Consider the following 24543-nt stretch of genomic DNA (forward strand, 5'->3'; position numbering starts at 1 on the left):
TGACTTACACAGTGAGGTGTGATCAACTAAGTACGTGACTTACACAGTGAGGTGTGATCAACTAAGTACGTGACTTACACAGTGAGGTGTGATCAACTAAGTACGTGACTTACACAGTGAGGTGTGATCAACTAAGTACGTGACTTACACAGTGAGGTGTGATCAACTAAGTATGTGACTTACACAGTGAGGTGTGATCAACTAAGTATGTGACTTACACAGTGAGGTGTGATCAACTAAGTATGTGACTTACACAGTGAGGTGTGATCAACTAAGTACGTGACTTACACAGTGAGGTGTGATCAACTAAGTATGTGACTTACACAGTGAGGTGTGATCAACTAAGTACGTGACTTACACAGTTAGATGTGATCAACTAAGTATGTGACTTACACAGTGAGGTGTGATCAACTAAGTACGTGACTTACACAGTGAGGTGTGATCAACTAAGTACGTGACTTACACAGTGAGGTGTGATCAACTAAGTACGTGACTTACACAGTGAGGTGTGATCAACTAAGTATGTGACTTACACAGTGAGGTGTGATCAACTAAGTATGTGACTTACACAGTGAGGTGTGATCAACTAAGTACGTGACTTACACAGTGAGGTGTGATCAACTAAGTACGTGACTTACACAGTGAGGTGTGATCAACTAAGTATGTGACTTACATAGCAGCTGGCGTGTTGGTGATGACCTCCATGATGTACGCTCCTGAGGTGACGTCAGGGAAGTCAGGAAGTCGACTCTTCAGCTCCTTGGCCAGTCTGAGGACGCACACATCACATGTCACTAAGGCTCAGCCCTAAGGTCTTTTATCAATATGTGGACATGTTTAGGCCATGTCACGATACACCATATACTGTATATCTGGATATTTTGTGCATGATGTCACTAAGATGACATGATGTCATATTTTGTGCATGACGTCACTAAGATGACATGTCATACTTTGTGCATGACGTCACTAAGATGACATGATGTCATATTTTGTGCATGACGTCACTAAGATGACACAATGTCATATTTTGTGCATGACGTCACTAAGATGACACAATGTCATATTTTGTACATGACGTCACTAAGATGACACGATGTCATATTTTGTGCATGACGTCACTAAGATGACATGATGTCATATTTTGTGCATGACGTCACTAAGATGACACAATGTCATATTTTGTGCATGACGTCACTAAGATGACACAATGTCATATTTTGTACATGACGTCACTAAGATGACACGATGTCATATTTTGTGCATGACGTCACTAAGATGACACGATGTCATATTTTGTGCATGATGTCACTAAGATGACACGATGTCATATTTTGTGCATGACGTCACTAAGATGACACGATGTCATATTTTGTGCATGACGTCACTAAGATGACACAATGTCATATTTTGTACATGACGTCACTAAGATGACACAATGTCATATTTTGTACATGACGTCACTAAGATGACATGATGTCATATTTTGTGCATGACGTCACTAAGATGACACAATGTCATATTTTGTACATGACGTCACTAAGATGACAAAATGTCATATTTTGTACATGACGTCACTAAGATGACATGATGTCATATTTTGTGCATGACGTCACTAAGATGACACAATGTCATATTTTGTGCATGACGTCACTAAGATGACACAATGTCATATTTTGTACATGACGTCACTAAGATGACACGATGTCATATTTTGTGCATGACGTCACTAAGATGACATGATGTCATATTTTGTGCATGACGTCACTAAGATGACATGATGTCATATTTTGTGCATGACGTCACTAAGATGACACAATGTCATATTTTGTGCATGACGTCACTAAGATGACACAATGTCATATTTTGTACATGACGTCACTAAGATGACACGATGTCATATTTTGTACATGACGTCACTAAGATGACATGATGTCATATTTTGTGCATGACGTCACTAAGATGACACGATGTCATATTTTGTGCATGACGTCACTAAGATGACATGATGTCATATTTTGTGCATGACGTCACTAAGATGACATGATGTCATATTTTGTGCATGTCACTAAGATGACATGATGTCATATTTTGTGCATGACGTCACTAAGATGACATGATGTCATATTTTGTGCATGACGTCACTAAGATGACATGATGTCATATTTTGTGCATGACGTCACTAAGATGACACAATGTCATATTTTGTGCATGACGTCACTAAGATGACATGATGTCATATTTTGTGCATGACGTCACTAAGATGACACGATGTCATATTTTGTGCATGATGTCACTAAGATGACACGATGTCATATTTTGTGCATGATGTCACTAAGATGACATGATGTCATATTTTGTGCATGACGTCACTAAGATGACATGATGTCATATTTTGTGCATGACGTCACTAAGATGACATGTCATATTTTGTGCATGACGTCACTAAGATGACATGATGTCATATTTTGTGCATGACGTCACTAAGATGACATGTTATATTTTGTGCATGACGTCACTAAGATGACATGATGTCATATTTTGTGCATGACGTCACTAAGATGACATGATGTCATATTTTGTGCATGACGTCACTAAGATGACATGTCATATTTTGTGCATGATGTCACTAAGATGACATGTTATATTTTGTGCATGACGTCACTAAGATGACATGATGTCATATTTTGTGCATGACGTCACTAAGATGACATGTCATATTTTGTGCATGACGTCACTAAGATGACATGATGTCATATTTTGTGCATGATGTCACTAAGATGACATGATGTTATATTTTGTGCATGATGTCACTAAGATGACATGATGTTATATTTTGTGCATGATGTCACTAAGATGACATAATGTCATATTTTGTGCATGACGTCACTAAGATGACATGTTATATTTTGTGCATGACGTCACTAAGATGACATGATGTCATATTTTGTGCATGACGTCACTAAGATGACATGATGTCATATTTTGTGCATGATGTCACTAGGATGACATGATGTCATATTTTGTGCATGACGTCACTAAGATGACATGTCATATTTTGTGCATGACGTCACTAAGATGACATGATGTCATATTTTGTGCATGACGTCACTAAGATGACATGATGTCATATTTTGTGCATGACGTCACTAAGATGACATGATGTCATATTTTGTGCATGACGTCACTAAGATGACATGTCATATTTTGTGCATGATGTCACTAAGATGACATGTTATATTTTGTGCATGACGTCACTAAGATGACATGATGTCATATTTTGTGCATGACGTCACTAAGATGACATGTCATATTTTGTGCATGACGTCACTAAGATGACATGATGTCATATTTTGTGCATGATGTCACTAAGATGACATGATGTTATATTTTGTGCATGATGTCACTAAGATGACATGATGTTATATTTTGTGCATGATGTCACTAAGATGACATAATGTCATATTTTGTGCATGACGTCACTAAGATGACATGTTATATTTTGTGCATGACGTCACTAAGATGACATGATGTCATATTTTGTGCATGACGTCACTAAGATGACATGATGTCATATTTTGTGCATGATGTCACTAGGATGACATGATGTCATATTTTGTGCATGACGTCACTAAGATGACATGTTATATTTTGTGCATGACGTCATTAAGATGACATGTCATATTTTGTGCATGACGTCACTAAGATGACATGTTATATTTTGTGCATGACGTCACTAAGATGACATGATGTCATATTTTGTGCATGACGTCACTAAGATGACACGATGTCATATTTTGTGCATGACGTCACTAAGATGACATGATGTCATATTTTGTGCATGACGTCACTAAGATGACATGTTATATTTTGTGCATGACGTCACTAAGATGATATGATGTCATATTTTGTGCATGACGTCACTAAGATGACATGATGTCATATTTTGTGCATGACGTCACTAAGATGACATGATGTCATATTTTGTGCATGACGTCACTAAGATGACATGATGTTATATTTTGTGCATGATGTCATTAATATGACATGTTATATTTTGTGCATGACGTCACTAAGATGACATGTTATATTTTGTGCATGACGTCACTAAGATGACATGATGTTATATTTTGTGCATGATGTCATTAATATGGCATGTTATATTTTGTGCATGACGTCACTAAGATGACATGTTATATTTTGTGCATGACGTCACTAAGATGACATGATGTCATATTTTGTGCATGACGTCACTAAGATGACATGTTATATTTTGTGCATGACGTCATTAAGATGACATGTCATATTTTGTGCATGACGTCACTAAGATGACATGTTATATTTTGTGCATGACGTCACTAAGATGACATGATGTCATATTTTGTGCATGACGTCACTAAGATGACATGATGTCATATTTTGTGCATGACGTCACTAAGATGACATCATGTCATATTTTGTGCATGACGTCACTAAGATGACACGATGTCATATTTTGTGCATGATGTCACTAAGATGACATGATGTCATATTTTGTGCATGACGTCACTAAGATGACATGATGTCATATTTTGTGCATGACGTCACTAAGATGACATGTCATATTTTGTGCATGACGTCACTAAGATGACATGATGTCATATTTTGTGCATGACGTCACTAAGATGACATGTTATATTTTGTGCATGACGTCACTAAGATGACATGATGTCATATTTTGTGCATGACGTCACTAAGATGACATGATGTCATATTTTGTGCATGACGTCACTAAGATGACATGTCATATTTTGTGCATGATGTCACTAAGATGACATGTTATATTTTGTGCATGACGTCACTAAGATGACATGATGTCATATTTTGTGCATGACGTCACTAAGATGACATGTCATAGTTTGTGCATGACGTCACTAAGATGACATGATGTCATATTTTGTGCATGATGTCACTAAGATGACATGATGTTATATTTTGTGCATGATGTCACTAAGATGACATGATGTTATATTTTGTGCATGATGTCACTAAGATGACATAATGTCATATTTTGTGCATGACGTCACTAAGATGACATGTTATATTTTGTGCATGACGTCACTAAGATGACATGATGTCATATTTTGTGCATGACGTCACTAAGATGACATGATGTCATATTTTGTGCATGATGTCACTAGGATGACATGATGTCATATTTTGTGCATGACGTCACTAAGATGACATGTTATATTTTGTGCATGACGTCATTAAGATGACATGTCATATTTTGTGCATGACGTCACTAAGATGACATGTTATATTTTGTGCATGACGTCACTAAGATGACATGATGTTATATTTTGTGCATGACGTCACTAAGATGACATGATGTCATATTTTGTGCATGACGTCACTAAGATGACATGTTATATTTTGTGCATGACGTCATTAAGATGACATGTCATATTTTGTGCATGACGTCACTAAGATGACATGTCATATTTTGTGCATGACGTCACTAAGATGACATGATGTCATATTTTGTGCATGACGTCACTAAGATGACATGTTATATTTTGTGCATGACGTCACTAAGATGACATGATGTCATATTTTGTGCATGACGTCACTAAGATGACATGTTGTCATATTTTGTGCATGACGTCACTAAGATGACATGATGTCATATTTTGTGCATGACGTCACTAAGATGACATGATGTTATATTTTGTGCATGATGTCATTAATATGACATGTTATATTTTGTGCATGACGTCACTAAGATGACATGTTATATTTTGTGCATGACGTCACTAAGATGACATGATGTTATATTTTGTGCATGACGTCACTAAGATGACATGATGTTATATTTTGTGCATGATGTCATTAATATGACATATCAAAACACTAAATTAAAGTGCAGTTTTTGTACAGAACGCCACTACGATAGTTGAAAACAAATAAAGTGCACTTTTGTGCATGATGTCACACAATGTGTCGAATATGTCACATGACACATCACATGACACCATGCACCTGTGTACCACATGACACATCACATGACACCATGCACCTGTGTACCACATGACACCATGCACCTGCGTACCACATGACACATCACATGACACCATGCACATGACACCATGCACCTGTGTAGCACATGACACATCACATGACACCATGCACATGACACCATGCACCTGTGTAGCACATGACACATCACATGACACCATGCACCTGTGTACCACATGACACATCACATGACACATCACATGACACCATGCACCTGTGTACCACATGACACCATGCACATGACACCATGCACCTGTGTACCACATGACACATCACATGACACCATGCACATGACACCATGCACCTGTGTACCACATGACACATCACATGACACCATGCACCTGTGTACCACATGACACATCACATGACACCATGCACATGACACCATGCACCTGTGTAGCACATGACACATCACATGACACCATGCACATGACACCATGCACCTGTGTAGCACATGACACATCACATGACACCATGCACATGACACCATGCACCTGTGTAGCACATGACACATCACATGACACCATGCACATGACACCATGCACCTGTGTAGCACATGACACATCACATGACACCATGCACCTGTGTAGCACATGACACATCACATGACACCATGCACATGACACCATGCACCTGTGTACCACATGACACATCACATGACACATCACATGACACCATGCACCTGTGTACCACATGACACCATGCACATGACACCATGCACCTGTGTACCACATGACACATCACATGACACCATGCACCTGTGTACCACATGACACATCACATGACACCATGCACATGACACCATGCACCTGTGTACCACATGACACATCACATGACACCATGCACCTGTGTACCACATGACGTGTGCCACCTACGCTGCGGTGAGCGTCATCATCCTCACACCGATGTATTTCTTCTTAGCGGCTGCCGTGCCTGCAGAGGAACACAACAACCACAAGGTCGTCAAAGGTCATTTCCTGTGAGTGATTGTTAGTGTCCTCATCGGGTCGTTGTCGTGTCTCCACGAGAAACAACAACAATTTGGTTGTATGGAGTGTTAGTGTGGGTGCCGAATGACTACCTATTGAGATTTGGCCTACCTCTGGACTGTCGGTCGTAGGACTCGGCCAGGAACTGTTGGATCTTGTCCGAGGGTATGGCGAAGGAGATGCCGGCCGTCACTTTCAAGGTGTTGATCCCGACCACCTCGCCGTCCTGAAAACACAGTCCTCAGGTTAGCGAGGAGCGCTGAGGTCTTGGAGGTTGTTGGGGTCTCACCAGGTTGACCAGAGGACCTCCAGAGTTGCCGTACTGTCCGGGGCCAGAGGAAAGTGTTAGATGGCGCCGCGAGCAAAACAACCGTCAAGATAACCGAGAACCGTACGTTGATGATGGCGTCCGTCTGAATGTAGTCCATGTCGGAGTTGCTCAGGCCCAGTTCTCGACCTCCCCTCTGGGTGGTGCTGACGATCCCCGTGGTGACCGTGTTCTGGAGGGAGAAGGGGCTGCCGATGGCCACCACGAACTCACCCGGTCTCAGGTCGGATGAACGGCCCAGCAGCAGCACCGGAAGCTTGGCCTGCGGGTGGAATGTTCTTAGACGTGAGGAGACTTGGACAGCAGGGAGGGACTCATGTGTACTCATGTGGACTCGTGTGTACTCGTGTGTACTCGTGTGGACCCGTGTGGACTCGTGTGAAGTCATGTGGAGTCATGTGGACCCGGGTCTCGCCTGAGATCTCCAATCAGCTAATGCACCTGATAAGTCAATAATACTAACAGAGTGATTTGTTAGCATATTAGCTAATGCTAACAACGCTAGCTTGATTACATTAAGATAGCATGTATGAATATGCATGAAAACACTCCTACAGACATCACACATGGGACACTTTACTAAGTAGGAATAGTTTTAGTTATATTGTAAAACTTACTAACGTTGCTCAGAGGGATGGATCCTGTCAAGCAGACACGCTATGGACAGTTATACTTTTGGTTCAAGGCACTAAACAGAAAGTACATTTTCAAGCCGCAGCACCTGCAGTGAGCAAACAATAACACACCTTTTCAGTGTCTCTGTCGGAGTAATATGAAAAAAACTACGCTTGTTTCCTAATATATATATATATATATATATATATATATATATATATATATATACATGCCGCAGGGTTTAAAGCGTAGGGAAAAAGTAGCGGCTTATGGTTAGGAAAATAGGGTAATATCATGCTACAAATATATCATACGCCCATATATATATACACACATATATATATATACACACATATATATACATATACATACATACATACACACACACACATATATATATACATACATACATATTTATTTCCACACAATCTTTGTGTCCCTTGTACAGTTCCTGTGTGTTTTCATATTGTTTGTCTTTATTTCCACACACTCTCAGTGTCCCTAAGGTGCACCCTCACCTCACCTCACGGCGTATGTTTCCCAGCAGGAAAAACTCCCAACCAAGCGGCTCCTAAACCTACAAGCGTTGTGCTACTTGGACATTGTGGCGTCTGTCGGGTGGACGCAAAAGCAAACATGAGGACACAAACACGGCGTGTGTGTGTGCACGCGCACAAAGCAGGAGCCTACTTGTCATGTGCAAACACATACTGGTCTCCATGGCAACCACAGGATGTTGATCTGCCAATAAGTGCATGCTCACAGACATCATTAAACAAATAGGAAATATGAAATGGTTAATTATTGGAGTGAGCTGGAGCCTATCCCAGGCGACCTTCAGGTGGGTTCATGCTGACTGCCTGCACCAGTCACACCAGGGAACAGAAACGACAACGAGAGAATAGTACAACAAACACGTCTGGTAAATAAATACTACATCATTAAATCAATAAAATGACATTATTAGTAACAATGGTTAAAGTAAGATGGAGTCTATCCCAGTTATCTCCCATTGAAATAAATGTGTCAGGAATCAAAATAAATAATAAATACATGATATTTTGATGAAAGCAGTTTTTAAGGGCCTGCTCAAAGATCATCCTTAGGACAACACTCACGTCTTTTTAAAACAATGTGAGTCACTCACCTTTGTTTTTAAGTCAACTGGCAGACCACTAGTCACATGATCAACTAGGACAGGACCTAAGATGGAGCCCTGAGGAACACCACTAAGAGGCTGGGGACTACTGACTTCATGTGAAGTAAACAGACATCTTAGTTACATCAATCAAGGAGAGGACCTAAGATGGAGCCCTGAGGAACACCACTAAGAGGCTGAGGACTACTGACTGCATGTGAAGTAAACAAACATCTTAGTTACATCAATCATGGAGAGGACCTAAGATGGAGCCCTGAGGAACACCACTAAGAGGCTGAGGACTACTGACTGCATGTGAAGTAAACAGACATCTTAGTTACATCAATCAAGGAGAGGACCTAAGATGGAGCCCTGAGGAACACCACTAAGAGGCTGAGGACTACTGACTGCATGTGAAGTAAACAAACATCTTAGTTACATCAATCAAGGAGAGGACCTAAGATGGAGCCCTGAGGAACACCACTAAGAGGCTGAGGACTACTGACTGCATGTGAAGTAAACAAACATCTTAGTTACATCAATCATGGAGAGGACCTACGATGGAGCCATGAGGAACACCACTAAGAGGCTGAGGACTACTGACTGCATGTGAAGTAAACAGACATCTTAGTTACATCAATCAAGGAGAGGACCTAAGATGGAGCCCTGAGGAACACCACTAAGAGGCTGAGGACTACTGACTGCATGTGAAGTAAACAAACATCTTAGTTACATCAATCAAAGAGAGGACCTAAGATGGAGCCCTGAGGAACACCACTAAGAGGCTGAGGACTACTGACTGCATGTGAAGTAAACAAACATCTTAGTTACATCAATCAAGGAGAGGACCTAAGATGGAGCCCTGAGGAACACCACTAAGAGGCTGAGGACTACTGACTGCATGTGAAGTAAACAAACATCTTAGTTACATCAATCATGGAGAGGACCTAAGATGGAGCCCTGAGGAACACCACTAAGAGGCTGAGGACTACTGACTGCATGTGAAGTAAACAGACATCTTAGTTACATCAATCAAGGAGAGGATTTAAGATGGAGCCCTGAGGAACACCACTAAGAGGCCGAGTACTACTGACTACATGTGAAGTAAACAGACATTTTAGTTACATCAATCAAGGAGAGGACCTAAGATGGAGCCCTGAGGAACACCACTAAGAGGTCGAGGACTACTGACTACATGTGAAGTAAACAGACATCTTAGTTACATCAATCAAGGAGAGGACCTAAGATGGAGCCCTGAGGAACACCACTAAGAGGCTGAGGACTACTGACTGCATGTGAAGTAAACAAACATCTTAGTTACATCAATCAAAGAGAGGACCTAAGATGGAGCCCTGAGGAAAACCACTAAGAGGCTGGGGACTACTGACTTCATGTGAAGTAAACAGACATCTTAGTTACATCAATCAAGGAGAGGACCTAAGATGGAGCCCTGAGGAACACCACTAAGAGGCTGAGGACTACTGACTGCATGTGAAGTAAACAAACATCTTAGTTACATCAATCATGGAGAGGACCTAAGATGGAGCCCTGAGGAACACCACTAAGAGGCTAATCATGGAGAGGACCTAAGATGGAGCCCTGAGGAACACCACTAAGAGGCTGAGGACTACTGACTGCATGTGAAGTAAACAGACATCTTAGTTACATCAATCAAGGAGAGGATTTAAGATGGAGCCCTGAGGAACACCACTAAGAGGCCGAGGACTACTGACTACATGTGAAGTAAACAGACATCTTAGTTACATCAATCAAGGAGAGGACCTAAGATGGAGCCCTGAGGAACACCACTAAGAGGTCGAGGACTACTGACTACATGTGAAGTAAACAGACATCTTAGTTACATCAATCAAGGAGAGGACCTAAGATGGAGCCCTGAGGAACACCACTAAGAGGCTGAGGACTACTGACTGCATGTGAAGTAAACAAACATCTTAGTTACATCAATCAAAGAGAGGACCTAAGATGGAGCCCTGAGGAACACCACTAAGAGGCTGAGGACTACTGACTGCATGTGAAGTAAACAAACATCTTAGTTACATCAATCAAGGAGAGGACCTAAGATGGAGCCCTGAGGAACACCCCTGAGAGGCTGAGGACTACTGACTGCATGTGAAGTAAACAAACATCTTAGTTACATCAATCACTTTATGAAACTAGGAGAGGACTTAAGATGGAGCCTTGAGGAACGCCCCAGTTATGTAAATCCCAGGTTTGGACCTGGGTGTTCTATGATTGCTAGCAAGGTTCTAATGTCCATAAAACTGATCTACAATGTGTGGTCCAAGTTCCACAGTACCACAGGAACACTCGAGTGCTTTTAGGAAGTTGCTGCAAAATCATTGTGAACCAAACTCAAGGGCCGGTGTGGTGTTAGTCTTGGTCTGGATTTGGCCCGCGGGCCACCAGTTGACCCTTACCAACGTGGCCTTCCTGCTTCTATGGTCATCATCACACATGTCTCCTCTGCCTTCCTGCCTCTATGGTCATCATCACACATGTGTCCTCTGCCGTGACAAAAAGCGAGCACAAAGAAGGACGACCAAGAGGCGTTCACGTTGAACATCTGGATCAGGCGGCAACAACAAAGGGAATATTCCAGGAGTTAGTCAGAGCCGCAGTATGGTCATAGCTCCAGCACATAGCCTGTTAGCTTGTCATGCTAACACTGTCAAACCACGATGGTTTCCATGTGTCTGCCGGAGGACATAACAGCACACGTGTGTGTGTGTGTGTGTGTGTGTGTGTGTGTGTGTGTGTGTGTGTGTGTGTGTGTGTGTGCGTGTGTGCGTCTACGCTCTGGCCAGACACCACAGAGAAGCTTTGATCTGCCCACAACTCGCTGATGAGAAGGACATGGTGGCCATTTTCTTTACTGGCAAACATGCACTTAGACTCTGTTTAAGTGCTGACCGGCCACATGTGACCCATGAGAACACTGCTGCGCACACACACACACACACACACACACACACACACACGCACACACACACACACACACACACACACGCGTCTCAAATAAGACACGGCCCTGACAAATGAGAGGTTTTCTAGCTTCCAGCGTACGTCTCGCTCAATGCCAACTGGATGGATGCATGGATGGATGCTCCAAGCTGGCATTTTATTCCACTTGGAGGCCGCTGACACGTCAATGAATAAAACTTTTGTTGATGTTCTACGTTTAAAAAGTTCCCCAAAAAAGGAGACTTAAAATCATTAGCCAATAACACAAATATTCCAATAAGTAATCCATAAAAGACGACGTCATGAATATTCAACTACAAAAGCAGTGAAGTTGTCACGTTGTGTAAATGCTAAATAAAAAGAGACTACAACAAATCCTTTTCAACTTATATTCAATTGAATAGACTGCAAAGACAAGATAGTTCATGTTCACACTGAGAAACTTTGGTGTTTTTTGCAAATATTAGCTCATTTGGAATTTGATGCAAAAAAGCTGGCACAAGTGGCAAAAAAGAGTGAGAAAGTTGAGGAATGCTCATCAAAGACTTATTTGGAACATCCCACAGGTGAACGGGCTAATTGGGAACAGGTGGGTGCCATGATTGGGTGTAAAAGCAGCTTCCATGAAATGCTCAGTCGTTCACAAACAAGGACGGGGCGAGGGTCACCACTTTGTCAACAAATGCCTGAGCAAATTGTTGAAGAACAACATTTCTCAACAAGGAATTTAGGGATTTCACCATCTTCGCTCCGTAATATCATCAAAAGGTTCAGAGAATGTGGAGAAATCACTGCACGTAAGCCATGATATTACACACCTTGGATCCCTCAGGCGCTACTGCATCAAAAAGCCACATCGGTGTGTAAAGGATATCACCACGTGGGCTCAGGAACACTTCGGAAAACCACAGTCAGTAACTACAGTCGGTCGCTACATCTGTAAGTGCAAGTTAAAACTCTACTATGCAAAGCCACAGCCATTTATCAACAACACCCAGAAACGATTCACTGGGCCCGAGCTCATCTAAGATGGACTGATGCAAAGTGGAAAAGTGTTCTGTGGTCTGACGAGTCCACAATTCAAATTGTTTTTTGGAAACTGTGGACCAAAGAGGAAAAGGTACATACAGCTTTTGGAGCAACATACCGTATTTCCTTGAATTGGCGCCGGGAATATGGTATTCGCATGCCTCGAATTACAGCCGGGTCAAACTCGTTTTGCAAAATAATTAGCGCATGCTTGGCACTTCCGCCGGGTCAAATATGAGTCATTAAATGACTCCCGCCTCCTGGTGGTAGAGGGCGCTAATGATCCTTCTTGCGACTGCTGGTACTGCAGAAGAAGACAACCGGCAGCAAGAGTGCGCAGCCATTGTTTGCTTGCACTTTTACCATGGAGGATTACATATCTAAAATAAAACAGTTTTCTAAACTGGACTTTCAATGGAAGCAGGAGGTAATACTTAAAAGGAAGATCTCCATCGAGACAGAGAGACTTTTAAAACTGAAGAAAGATAAGGAAGACTTCTATATCGATGCTTTTCTTCAAAATGAGCTGGCATGGACTCATTTATACCTAAAGGTAAGACAATAATAACGTTTTTTTTTTAATTAAATGTGCTTTTCATGATAAGGTAAGCGCCGGAGTGAGAAGAGGTTTTAAAATAATTAGCGCATGCTTGGCCATCCCGCAGGCTTCTGGTAAGCGCCGGAGTGACAGGAGGTTTTAAATTAATTAGCGCCCCTGCGGCTATTCAAGGATATACGGTATGTTATCATGGACGCCCCTGCTTATTTCAGCAAGACGATGCCAAGCCAGGTGTTACAACAGCGTGGCTTCATAGTAAAAAGAGTGCGGGTACTAGACTGGCCTGCCTGTAGTCCAGACATTGAAGGCTAAAATATGAGAAGGGAGACTGTTGAACAACTTAAGCTGTACATCAAGCAAGAATGGGAAATAATTCCACTTCAAAAATGTGTCTCCTCAGTTCCCAAACCTTTACTGAGTGTTGTTAAAAGGAAAGGCCATGTAACACACTGGTAAAAATGCCTTTTTTGACATGTGTTGCTGCCATTACATTCTAACTTCATGATTATTTGTTTCTCAGTGTGAACATGAAATATCTTGTCTTTGCAGTCTATTCAATTGAATATAAGTTGAAAAGGATTTGTTGTATTCTCTTTTTATTTACCATTTACACAACCTGACAACTTCACTGCTTTTGTACTTTGTCGTTGTAATAATTAGAAAAGTAAGATTATAGACACGTGTTTATCAACGGACATCCACAATGAAAAAGATCTTCATGAATTTAGAAGAACTGCAGGTTCAACAAGACTATTATCACACAAAGATCTCCTCTTAGATCATTTCCTACAAACTCAAGTTTCCTGCAAGAAGAATTTTGCTCTCATGGACGAGCGGTGAAGACATGAGAAGATGTGACTTGAAGACACAGAAGGAAATGACTCATTCCTCTTGGGTCCTCTATGAAGGTCTTCCTGCTGGCAACACACTTGCTCCTCCAGGTCTTTTTACACACACACACACACACACACACACACACACACACACACACACACACACACACACACACACACACACACACACACACACACACACACACACACACACACACACACACACACACACACACACACATTCATGTACTTCTTACCTTCTTGAGATCTGAGAAAAATGCCTCCCTCTTTAGGACCAGCCTTTCTAGATATATAAATATGTATATTTACAACATTAATAATATATACATACTATGCAAATATAAAAAAGCTTGTTGTGAAAAATGAGTTGGAATTTCACAAGAAAAAGGTCACAATTTCACAAGAAAAACAGTACTATAATAAAAGTTGTCATTTTACTCAACGCGAGTCAAAATTTGACAAGAAAAACTGAACATTTGTGCAATATTATGTTTAAAGTTGGAATGTTACTCAATAACAGTCACAATTTTACAAGAAAAGCCTAAAATGTTGGTAATTGTGAAAAGAGTCGTAATTTTACTCGACAGAAGTCGCAATTTTATAAGAAAACTTTAACATTTTGACAATATTATAAGAATAATCGGAATTTTACTCGGCAAAAATGACGACAAAAGTCATCGTATCACTCAAAAAATGTCACTATTTTACAACAACAAACAAATTGGCAACATTGTGACAAAAGTCTGAATTTGATACGGCAAATGTCACCATTTTGCATTAAAAAGTAATATTTTTACATAAAAAAGTATCAATTTTACAAGAAAAATTGCAATATTACGAAAACAAAGAATATGAGAAATTGTTCCCAATTTTATAAGAAATAAGTTGACACATTGTGAGGAAAAACACTGCTTTTAGTTATGTTTTATTATTATTTTGTTTGTCATTGTTTTTTAATCTTCATTATTTACTCCAAGTTATTACAGTATGTCTCTATATACATATTTATTCAAACAAATGTTTTATTAACTTTGGCCAAAGGTGGCGCATTTCAATTTCTTACACACACTTGTTATTTCATATGTTGACCCGTTGCGGAGCACTTCAAATGTGTGTACACACACTTGTTATTTCATATGTTGACCAGAGGGGGAGCACTTTTAAAAGCGACACACAGTCAATGTGAAAAATCCCTCCTTTTTGGGACCACCCTCATTTTGACCAGCAGGGGTGCAAATGAGACATCGTCTATTAGATGCAATGTTATTGATTTGTTCACACCTCCTCATATGGAAGATACTTTTCCTTCTTCACGTCTCAAGAAGGGTAGAAGTACAATAACACACACACACACACACACACACACACACACACACACACACACACACACACACACACACACACACACACACACACACACACACACACACACACACACACACACACACATTCATGTACTTCTTACCTTCTTGAGACCTGAGAAAAATGCCTCCCTCTTTAGAACCAGCCTTTCTAGATATATAAATATGTATATTTACAACATTAATAATATATACATACTATGCAAATATAAAAAAGCTTGTTGTGAAAAATGAGTTGGAATTTCACAAGAAAAAGGTCACAATTTCACAAGAAAAACAGCACTATAATAAAAGTTGTCATTTTACTCAACGCGAGTCAAAATTTGACAAGAAAAACTGAACATTTGTGCAATATTATGATAAAAGTTGGACTGTTACTCAACAACAGTCACAATTTTACAAGAAAAGCCTAACATGTTGGTCATTGTGAAAAGAGTCGTAATTTTACTCGACAGAAGTCGCAATTTTATAAGAAAACTTTAACATTTTGACAATATTATAATAATAATCGGAATTTTACTCGGCAAAATGATGACAAAAGTCATCGTATTACTCAAAAAAAATGTCACTATTTTACAACAACAAACAAATTGGCAACATTGTGACAAAAGTCTGAATTTGATATGGCAAATGTCACCATTTTGCATTAAAAAGTAAAATGTTTACATAAAAAAGTATCAATTCTACGAGAAAAATTGCAATATTACGAAAACATAAAGAATATGAGAAATTGTTCCCAATTTTATAAGAAATAAGTTGACACATTGTGAGAAAAACACTGCTTTTAGTTATGTTTTATTATTATTTTGTTTGTCATTGTTTTTTAATCTTCATTATTTACTTCAAGTTATTACAGTATGTCTCTATATACATATTTATTCAAACAAATGTTTTATTAACTTTGGCCAAAGGTGGCGCATTTCAATTTCTTACACACACTTGTTATTTCATATGTTGTTGACCGGTTGCGGAGCACTTCAAATGTGTGTACACACTTGTTATTTCATATGTTGACCAGAGGGGGAGCACTTTTAAAAGCGACACACAGTCAATGGGAAAAATCCCTCCTTTTTGGGACCACCCTCATTTTGACCAGCAGGGGTGCAAATGAGACATCGTCTATTAGATGCAATGTTATTGATTTGTTCACACCTCCTCATATGGAAGATACTTTTCCTTCTTCACGTCTCAAGAAGGGTAGAAGTACAAGAACACACACACACACACACACACACACACACACACACACACACACACACACACACACACACACACATTCATGTACTTCTTACCTTCTTGAGATCTGAGAAAAATGCCTCCCTCTTTAGGACCAGCCTTTCTAGATATATAAATATGTATATTTACAACATTAATAATATATACATACTATGCAAATATAAAAAAGCTTGTTGTGAAAAATGTGTTGGAATTTCACAAGAAAAAGGTCACAATTTCACAAGAAAAACAGCACTATAATAAAAGTTGTCATTTTACTCAACGCGAGTCAAAATTTGACAAGAAAAACTGAACATTTGTGTAATATTATGTTTAAAGTTGGAATGTTACTCAATAACAGTCACAATTTTACAAGAAAAGCCTAACATTTTGGTCATTGTGAAAAGAGTCGTAATTTTACTCGACAGAAGTCGCAATTTTATAAGAAAACTTTAACATTTTGACAATATTATAAGAATAATCGGAATTTTACTCGGCAAAAATGATGACAAAAGTCATCATATTACTCAAAAAATGTCACTATTTTACAACAACAAACAAATTGGCAACATTGTGACAAAAGTCTGAATTTGATACGGCAAATGTCACCATTTTGCATTAAAAAGTAATATTTTTACATAAAAAAGTATCAATTTTACGACAAAAATTGCAATATTACGAAAACAAAGAATATGAGAAATTGTTCCCAATTTTATAAGAAATAAGTTGACACATTGTGAGGAAAAACACTGCTTTTAGTTATGTTTTATTATTATTTTGTTTGTCATTGTTTTTTAATCTTCATTATTTACTCCAAGTTATTACAGTATGTCTCTATATACATATTTATTCAAACAAATGTTTTATTAACTTTGGCCAAAGGTGGCGCATTTCAATTTCTTACACACACTTGTTATTTCATATGTTGACCCGTTGCGGAGCACTTCAAATGTGTGTACACACACTTGTTATTTCATATGTTGACCAGAGGGGGAGCACTTTTAAAAGCGACACACAGTCAATGTGAAAAATCCCTCCTTTTTGGGACCACCCTCATTTTGACCAGCAGGGGTGCAAATGAGACATCGTCTATTAGATGCAATGTTATTGATTTGTTCACACCTCCTCATATGGAAGATACTTTTCCTTATTCACGTCTCAAGAAGGGTAGAAGTACAATAACACACACACACACACACACACACACACACACACACACACACACACACACACACACACACACACACACACACACACACACACACACACACACACACACACACATTCATGTACTTCTTACCTTCTTGAGACCTGAGAAAAATGCCTCCCTCTTTAGGACCAGCCTTTCTAGATATATAAATATGTATGTTTACAACATTAATAATATATACATACTATGCAAATATAAAAAAGCTTGTTGTGAAAAATGAGTTGGAATTTCACAAGAAAAAGGTCACAATTTCACAAGAAAAACAGCACTATAATAAAAGTTGTCATTTTACTCAACGCGAGTCAAAATTTGACAAGAAAAACTGAACATTTGTGCAATATTATGATAAAAGTTGGACTGTTACTCAACAACAGTCACAATTTTACAAGAAAAGCCTAACATGTTGGTCATTGTGAAAAGAGTCGTAATTTTACTCGACAGAAGTCGCAATTTTATAAGAAAACTTTAACATTTTGACAATATTATAAGAATAATCGGAATTTTACTCGGCAAAATGACGACAAAAGTCATCGTATTACTCAAAAAAATGTCACTATTTTACAACAACAAACAAATTGGCAACATTGTGACAAAAGTCTGAATTTGATATGGCAAATGTCACCATTTTTCATTAAAAAGTAACATTTTTACATAAAAAAGTATCAATTCTACGAGAAAAATTGCAATATTACGAAAACATAAATAATATGAAAAATTGTTCCCAATTTTATAAGAAATAAGTCGACACATTGTGAGGAAAAACACTGCTTTTAGTTATGTTTTATTATTATTTTGTTTGTCATTGTTTTTTAATCTTCATTATTTACTTCAAGTTATTACAGTATGTCTCTATATACATATTTATTCAAACAAATGTTTTATTAACTTTGGCCAAAGGTGGCGCATTTCAATTTCTTACACACACTTGTTATTTCATATGTTGACCCGTTGCGGAGCACTTCAAATGTGTGTACACACTTGTTATTTCATATGTTGACCAGAGGGGGAGCACTTTTAAAAGCGACACACAGTCAATGTGAAAAAATCCCTCCTTTTTGGGACCACCCTCATTTTGACCAGCAGGGGTGCAAATGAGACATCGTCTATTAGATGCAATGTTATTGATTTGTTCACACCTCCTCATATGGAAGATACTTTTCCTTCTTCACGTCTCAAGAAGGGTAGAAGTACAAGAACACACACACACACACACACACACACACACACACACACACACACACACACACACACACACACACACACACACACACACACACACACACACACACCACAGTGGGAGTGTCATATTTCCAGAGGAAGCATTTAGTGGACGCAGCAGATAAAAGAAGACTTGATGTGAAGACAGGATCTACTTCTCCTCTGCCTGGAAAGAAAGTCAGACATGTTTCCTAAAGCAGCTCCTCCAAAACCAGCAGCAGGCACATTTCCCAGAGGGAATGTTGTTTTTGTTGGCCTTGTAATAATAGGTGTAGCCATACTTGCACCGTACATTACTCTTTAAAAGTCCATCAAACAACCTTCCATGTTATTCTTCTACTGTACCTCACATACTAGCTGACACATTTAGCACTATTTCTCACATTTGTACAACAATAAAGGCATTTAACTCCAAATATGTCAATGAAAAAAAGCTCTTTTCCTTACATGCTAACAGGCTAGCATGTCTAGCGTACATGGTAACGTGGCAAACTTGAATAAAATCCACATTATCGCAACAAAAAGGAGCCACGTTGGAACTTAATCAACAAATGTTGTCACAAACTAATGTTTTTGTCACCTTTGAGTGAGACTAAGGGATAAAAAGCTAACTGATTAGCTAACATTTAGCTATCATGGCGAGTGAGCAGGCCCACACGCTAAAATGTTAGCATAATACTTCCAATACAACACCTGATATTTACTATTAATTTATGGTCAAGTACTTCAATACAACTAAATAATCACCCAAGACCTGATATTTACTATTTATTTATGGTATAGTACTTCAATACAACTAAATAATCACTACCTGCACTAAGTGAAGAAGTTCACCCATGCTAACGTTAGCTGCTCATGCTAGCACTAACATACACAATATTGTAACTTTATAAGAATAAACAGAATGCAGCATTAAATGAATATTTGTACTATATCTGCTCATGCTAACACTAACATACACATTATTGTAACTTTATAATGAATAAACAGAATTCAGCATTAAATGAATATTTGTACTATATCATTCTTTTATCATACAGTTAGCATGCTAATATAGCAACGTTAAATGCAATCCAAATGAGCGCAAACAAGATAAATTGTGTGTTTTTGGACTATGATTTCACTTTTGAGGGACAGGAAATCTCCAGGAATGAAGACTATAAACATCAAAGTGTTGGGTTAGCATGTAGCTAAGCTGGAGCTAGTCCTGTAAACTAGCTCACTTGCTTTTCTTGTTTAATACGTCACACCCACGACTAGTCAGTGCATGATAAACCAGAGAACTTGGAGTGCAAAATACTTTGTTAGCAGCATTTGATAAAGAAGTTCACCAGGCAGCTATGCTAATGTTAGCTCTGACGCGAACATGCACACAATGTTAGCTTTACTATTAATACACTAAGTTAGCTTTACTATTAATACACTAAGTTAGATTTACTATTAATACACTATGTTATATTTACTATTAATACACTAAGTTAGCTTTACTATTAATACACTAAGTTAGCTTTACTATTAATACACTAAGTTAGATTTACTATTAATACACTATGTTATATTTACTATTAATACACTAAGTTAGCTTTACTATTAATACACTAAGTTAGATTTACTATTAATACACTAAGTTAGCTTTATTAAGCAAGTCAGTGTTTTTACTAAATCCTTATTTTTATCGTGTAGTAACCTGTTAGCATGCTAATGTAGTAACATTAAATACAAAAAAGAAAAAGTGTAAAAAAGTAACTATCGTAAATGTTTCATACATTTTTAGACTATGATTTCACTTTTGAGGAAGAAAATGTTCGGGAATGAAGACTATAAACATCAAAGGGTTTGGTTAGCGTGTAGCTAAGCTGGAGCTAGTCCTGTAAGCTAGCTCATTTGCTGGGTTTTCGACGTAATACCTCAAGGACAAGACTAATCGCTGTACTATATGAATTATGTCATTTGTGGGGGAAAGTATTTAAAAGTGGATAATTGCTAGCAGCATTTGGCTAAGAAGTTCACCAGGCAGCCATGCTAATGTTAGCTGCTGATGCTAATGCTAACACATACAATTTACATATGCTAATCATACAATTTATATGTGCTAATCATACAACGTGTGCACCTTTATTGGGAAAATTAGTATTTTTACTATATCATTATTTCTATCGTCTAGTAGCCTGTTAGCATGCTAATGTAGTAACATTAAATACAAAAAAGAAAAAGTGTAAAAAAGTAACTATCGTAAATGTTTCATACATTTTTAGACTATGATTTCACTTTTGAGGAAGAAAATGTCCGGGAATGAAGACTATAAACATCAAAGGGTTTGGTTAGCGTGTAGCTAAGCTGGAGCTAGTCCTGTAAGCTAGCTCACTTGCTGGGTTTTCGACGTAATACCTCAAGGACAAGACTAATCGCTGTACTATATGAACTATGTCATTTGTGGGGGAAAGTATTTAAAAGTGGATAATTGTTAGCAGCATTTGGCTAAGAAGTTCACCAGGCAGCCATGCTAATGTTAGCTGCTGATGCTAATGCTAACACATACAATGTATGTGTGCTAATCATACAATTTATATGTGCTAATCATACAACGTGTGCACCTTTATTGGGAAAATTAGTATTTTTACTATATCATTATTTTTATCGTTTAGTAGCCTGTTAGCATGCTAATGTAGTGACATTAAACACACACACAAAAAAAGTGGCACTTTTATATTGTTACTGTGGTAAAATATCCATTCATTTTTAGACTATGATTTCACTTTTGAGGGGGGAGAATCTCCGGGAATGAGGAGTATAAACACCAAAGGGTCTGGTTAGCATGTAGCTGGAGAGAGAAGTAAGGATGTTGTTGCCATGGAGACCAGCTCAACACACTGGGAAGACCCCCCCCTCCCCCCAAAGACCAGATTCTCTCCAGGACTCGCCCGTACTGGACTTGTTCCAGACCTAATGTGTTCCCCAGACTTCAAGACCTCAGGAACAGACTTCACTTTACAACTTGGAAGTTCTACCAAACTTTTATAGGAAACATATGCCTCAAAAATGAAAGTAATGCAGGATAATTAGAGACTTCAACTTTGTCTAAAAGGACTCTATTGATTTTATTGTTGGCGACGTCAGCAAATCACTTCATTAGAAGTGTGATGATAACCATAGAAGCAAGCATGGAAGTACTTATTATTATTTACTTTGAATAACATATCTTACCAATTAAGAATTGTATTTTAAATGTCATTATTTTGCATATTAATATTAGTTCCCTCATACATTATTACTTATTGGAAACATTTTAATTATTAAATGTATTTGACATTTTCATTTATAGCTGTTTTATTTTGTATTATTATTGTTGTACACAATTATTTGTAATTTATTTAACTCTCAAGTGTAACTTTGTTATATTTTAAAATTGTACTTTTGATTAATGTCATTAGTTCTCCTTGAAATGACAATAACAATTACAATTGTACCTCCACTTGAGAGTGCTCCTACTTGGGAGTGATTTGAGATAAGAGTCCAGGGTCTGCCCGAGTGCAGCTGGGATAGGCCCCAGACCCCCTGTGGCCTTGAGAGGGACAAACGGTAGAAAATGAATGGATGGATTTTCTTTTTCATCCTTGAAGGTCAAACGCTGTCATGGAATAAATTGTGTTTGGTGTAAAAAGTGTTGCCCTCGGATGAGCACAAAAATAAACAACACACCCTAATTAACGTAAAAAAAGAAAGAAAATGGATTGGATGGATAAGCCAATACTTTTTTCCTACGCTTTGAAACCTTCGGCTTGTGAAACGGTGCGGCTAATTAACATATTTTTATTCGCTGATGGCCATCGTGAAAATAGTTTAAATGAAGCAAAGACACTTAAAAAGTTTGTTATTGTTTGTGCTACGGCGCCATCTTTTGGACAAGTTCACTGTATGCCCTTCTGGTTAGAACTTTCAACGTGAAGTACAACTGTCCTTTTGTCTTCTAGCCGTCCATAGCGTTTCTACTCGTATGGATTCTTCATTCATCGATCCAAGCAACGTTAGTAAGTTTTACAATATAACTAAAACTATTCTTACTTACTAAAGTGTCCCATGTGTGATGTCTGTAGGAGAGTTTTCATGCATATTTGTACCTGCTATCGTCATGTAATCAAGCTAGCTTTGTTAGCATCAGCCAAAATGCTAACACGTTTACGAGTGTCTGCTTTAGCATTATTTCTTTATCAGGTGCATTCTGTCACAGTGGCGTTATTGAGTCTGTTTAGCTGATTGGAGAGCTAGCGTCGTTAGCATTAGCTAATATGCTAACACGTATATACGAGTGTCTGTGTAAGTATTATTAACTTACATTCTTTTTGTGTGGTTTCACTTACACAAATTCCTCAGTGAATTCAGCAAAACGTCACCTTGGAGTTATTGAGTCTGTTTAGCTGGTTGGAGAGCTAGCTTGCGCAGCTAGTGGGTCCATGACCATGACTTCTGTTTTGTTTGATCAGCCGTTTTACTGCCCTGTTCCAGACACCGTTTGGAAATAAACAATTACAGAATATTTCTGTGTAAATAACTAATTTCACAACATTTATATCTGTGACTTATGGTCCAGTGCGGCTAATATATGGAAATATTTGTTTTTCTTCTAAAATTTAGTGGGTGCGCTTTTTAGTCTGGAAAATATGGTAATCTTCCAGCAAATGGGGGGAAAAAAAACATGTTATTTTGTAGACCAACAGATACTACATTGCTTCACATTTACAGAATATTTATGTGTAAATAACTAATTTCACAACATTTATATCTGTGACTTATAGTCCGGTGCGGCTAATATATGGAAATATTTGTTTTTCTTCTAAAATTTAGTGGGTGTGGCTTATATACTGGTGTGCTTTTTAGTCTGGAAAATATGGTAATCTTCCACCAAATGGTGTGTGGGGGGGGCGAGGGGGGAAACATGTTATTTTGTAGAGTAACAGATACTACATTGCTTCACTTGGAAACAATTAAGG

General features: G+C 38.5%; 1 protein-coding gene across 1 annotated transcript in view; it reads right to left on the minus strand.

Annotated features, from left to right (window-relative positions):
• The window catches only part of LOC133656939 (serine protease HTRA1A-like), a 70788-nt gene that overhangs the window by 4725 nt on the left and 41520 nt on the right, over window positions 1-24543 (minus strand). The window contains exons 4-8 of the mRNA XM_062057819.1: window positions 7442-7636; window positions 7336-7368; window positions 7158-7272; window positions 6933-6990; window positions 674-769 (exon numbers count right to left, since the gene is read on the minus strand). Coding sequence (XP_061913803.1) covers window positions 674-769; window positions 6933-6990; window positions 7158-7272; window positions 7336-7368; window positions 7442-7636 — 497 coding nt within the window. The remainder of the gene's footprint in view (window positions 1-673; window positions 770-6932; window positions 6991-7157; window positions 7273-7335; window positions 7369-7441; window positions 7637-24543) is intronic.

Source organism: Entelurus aequoreus, linkage group LG09 (genome assembly GCF_033978785.1).
Source record: "Entelurus aequoreus isolate RoL-2023_Sb linkage group LG09, RoL_Eaeq_v1.1, whole genome shotgun sequence".
Classification (NCBI taxonomy): domain Eukaryota; kingdom Metazoa; phylum Chordata; class Actinopteri; order Syngnathiformes; family Syngnathidae; genus Entelurus; species Entelurus aequoreus.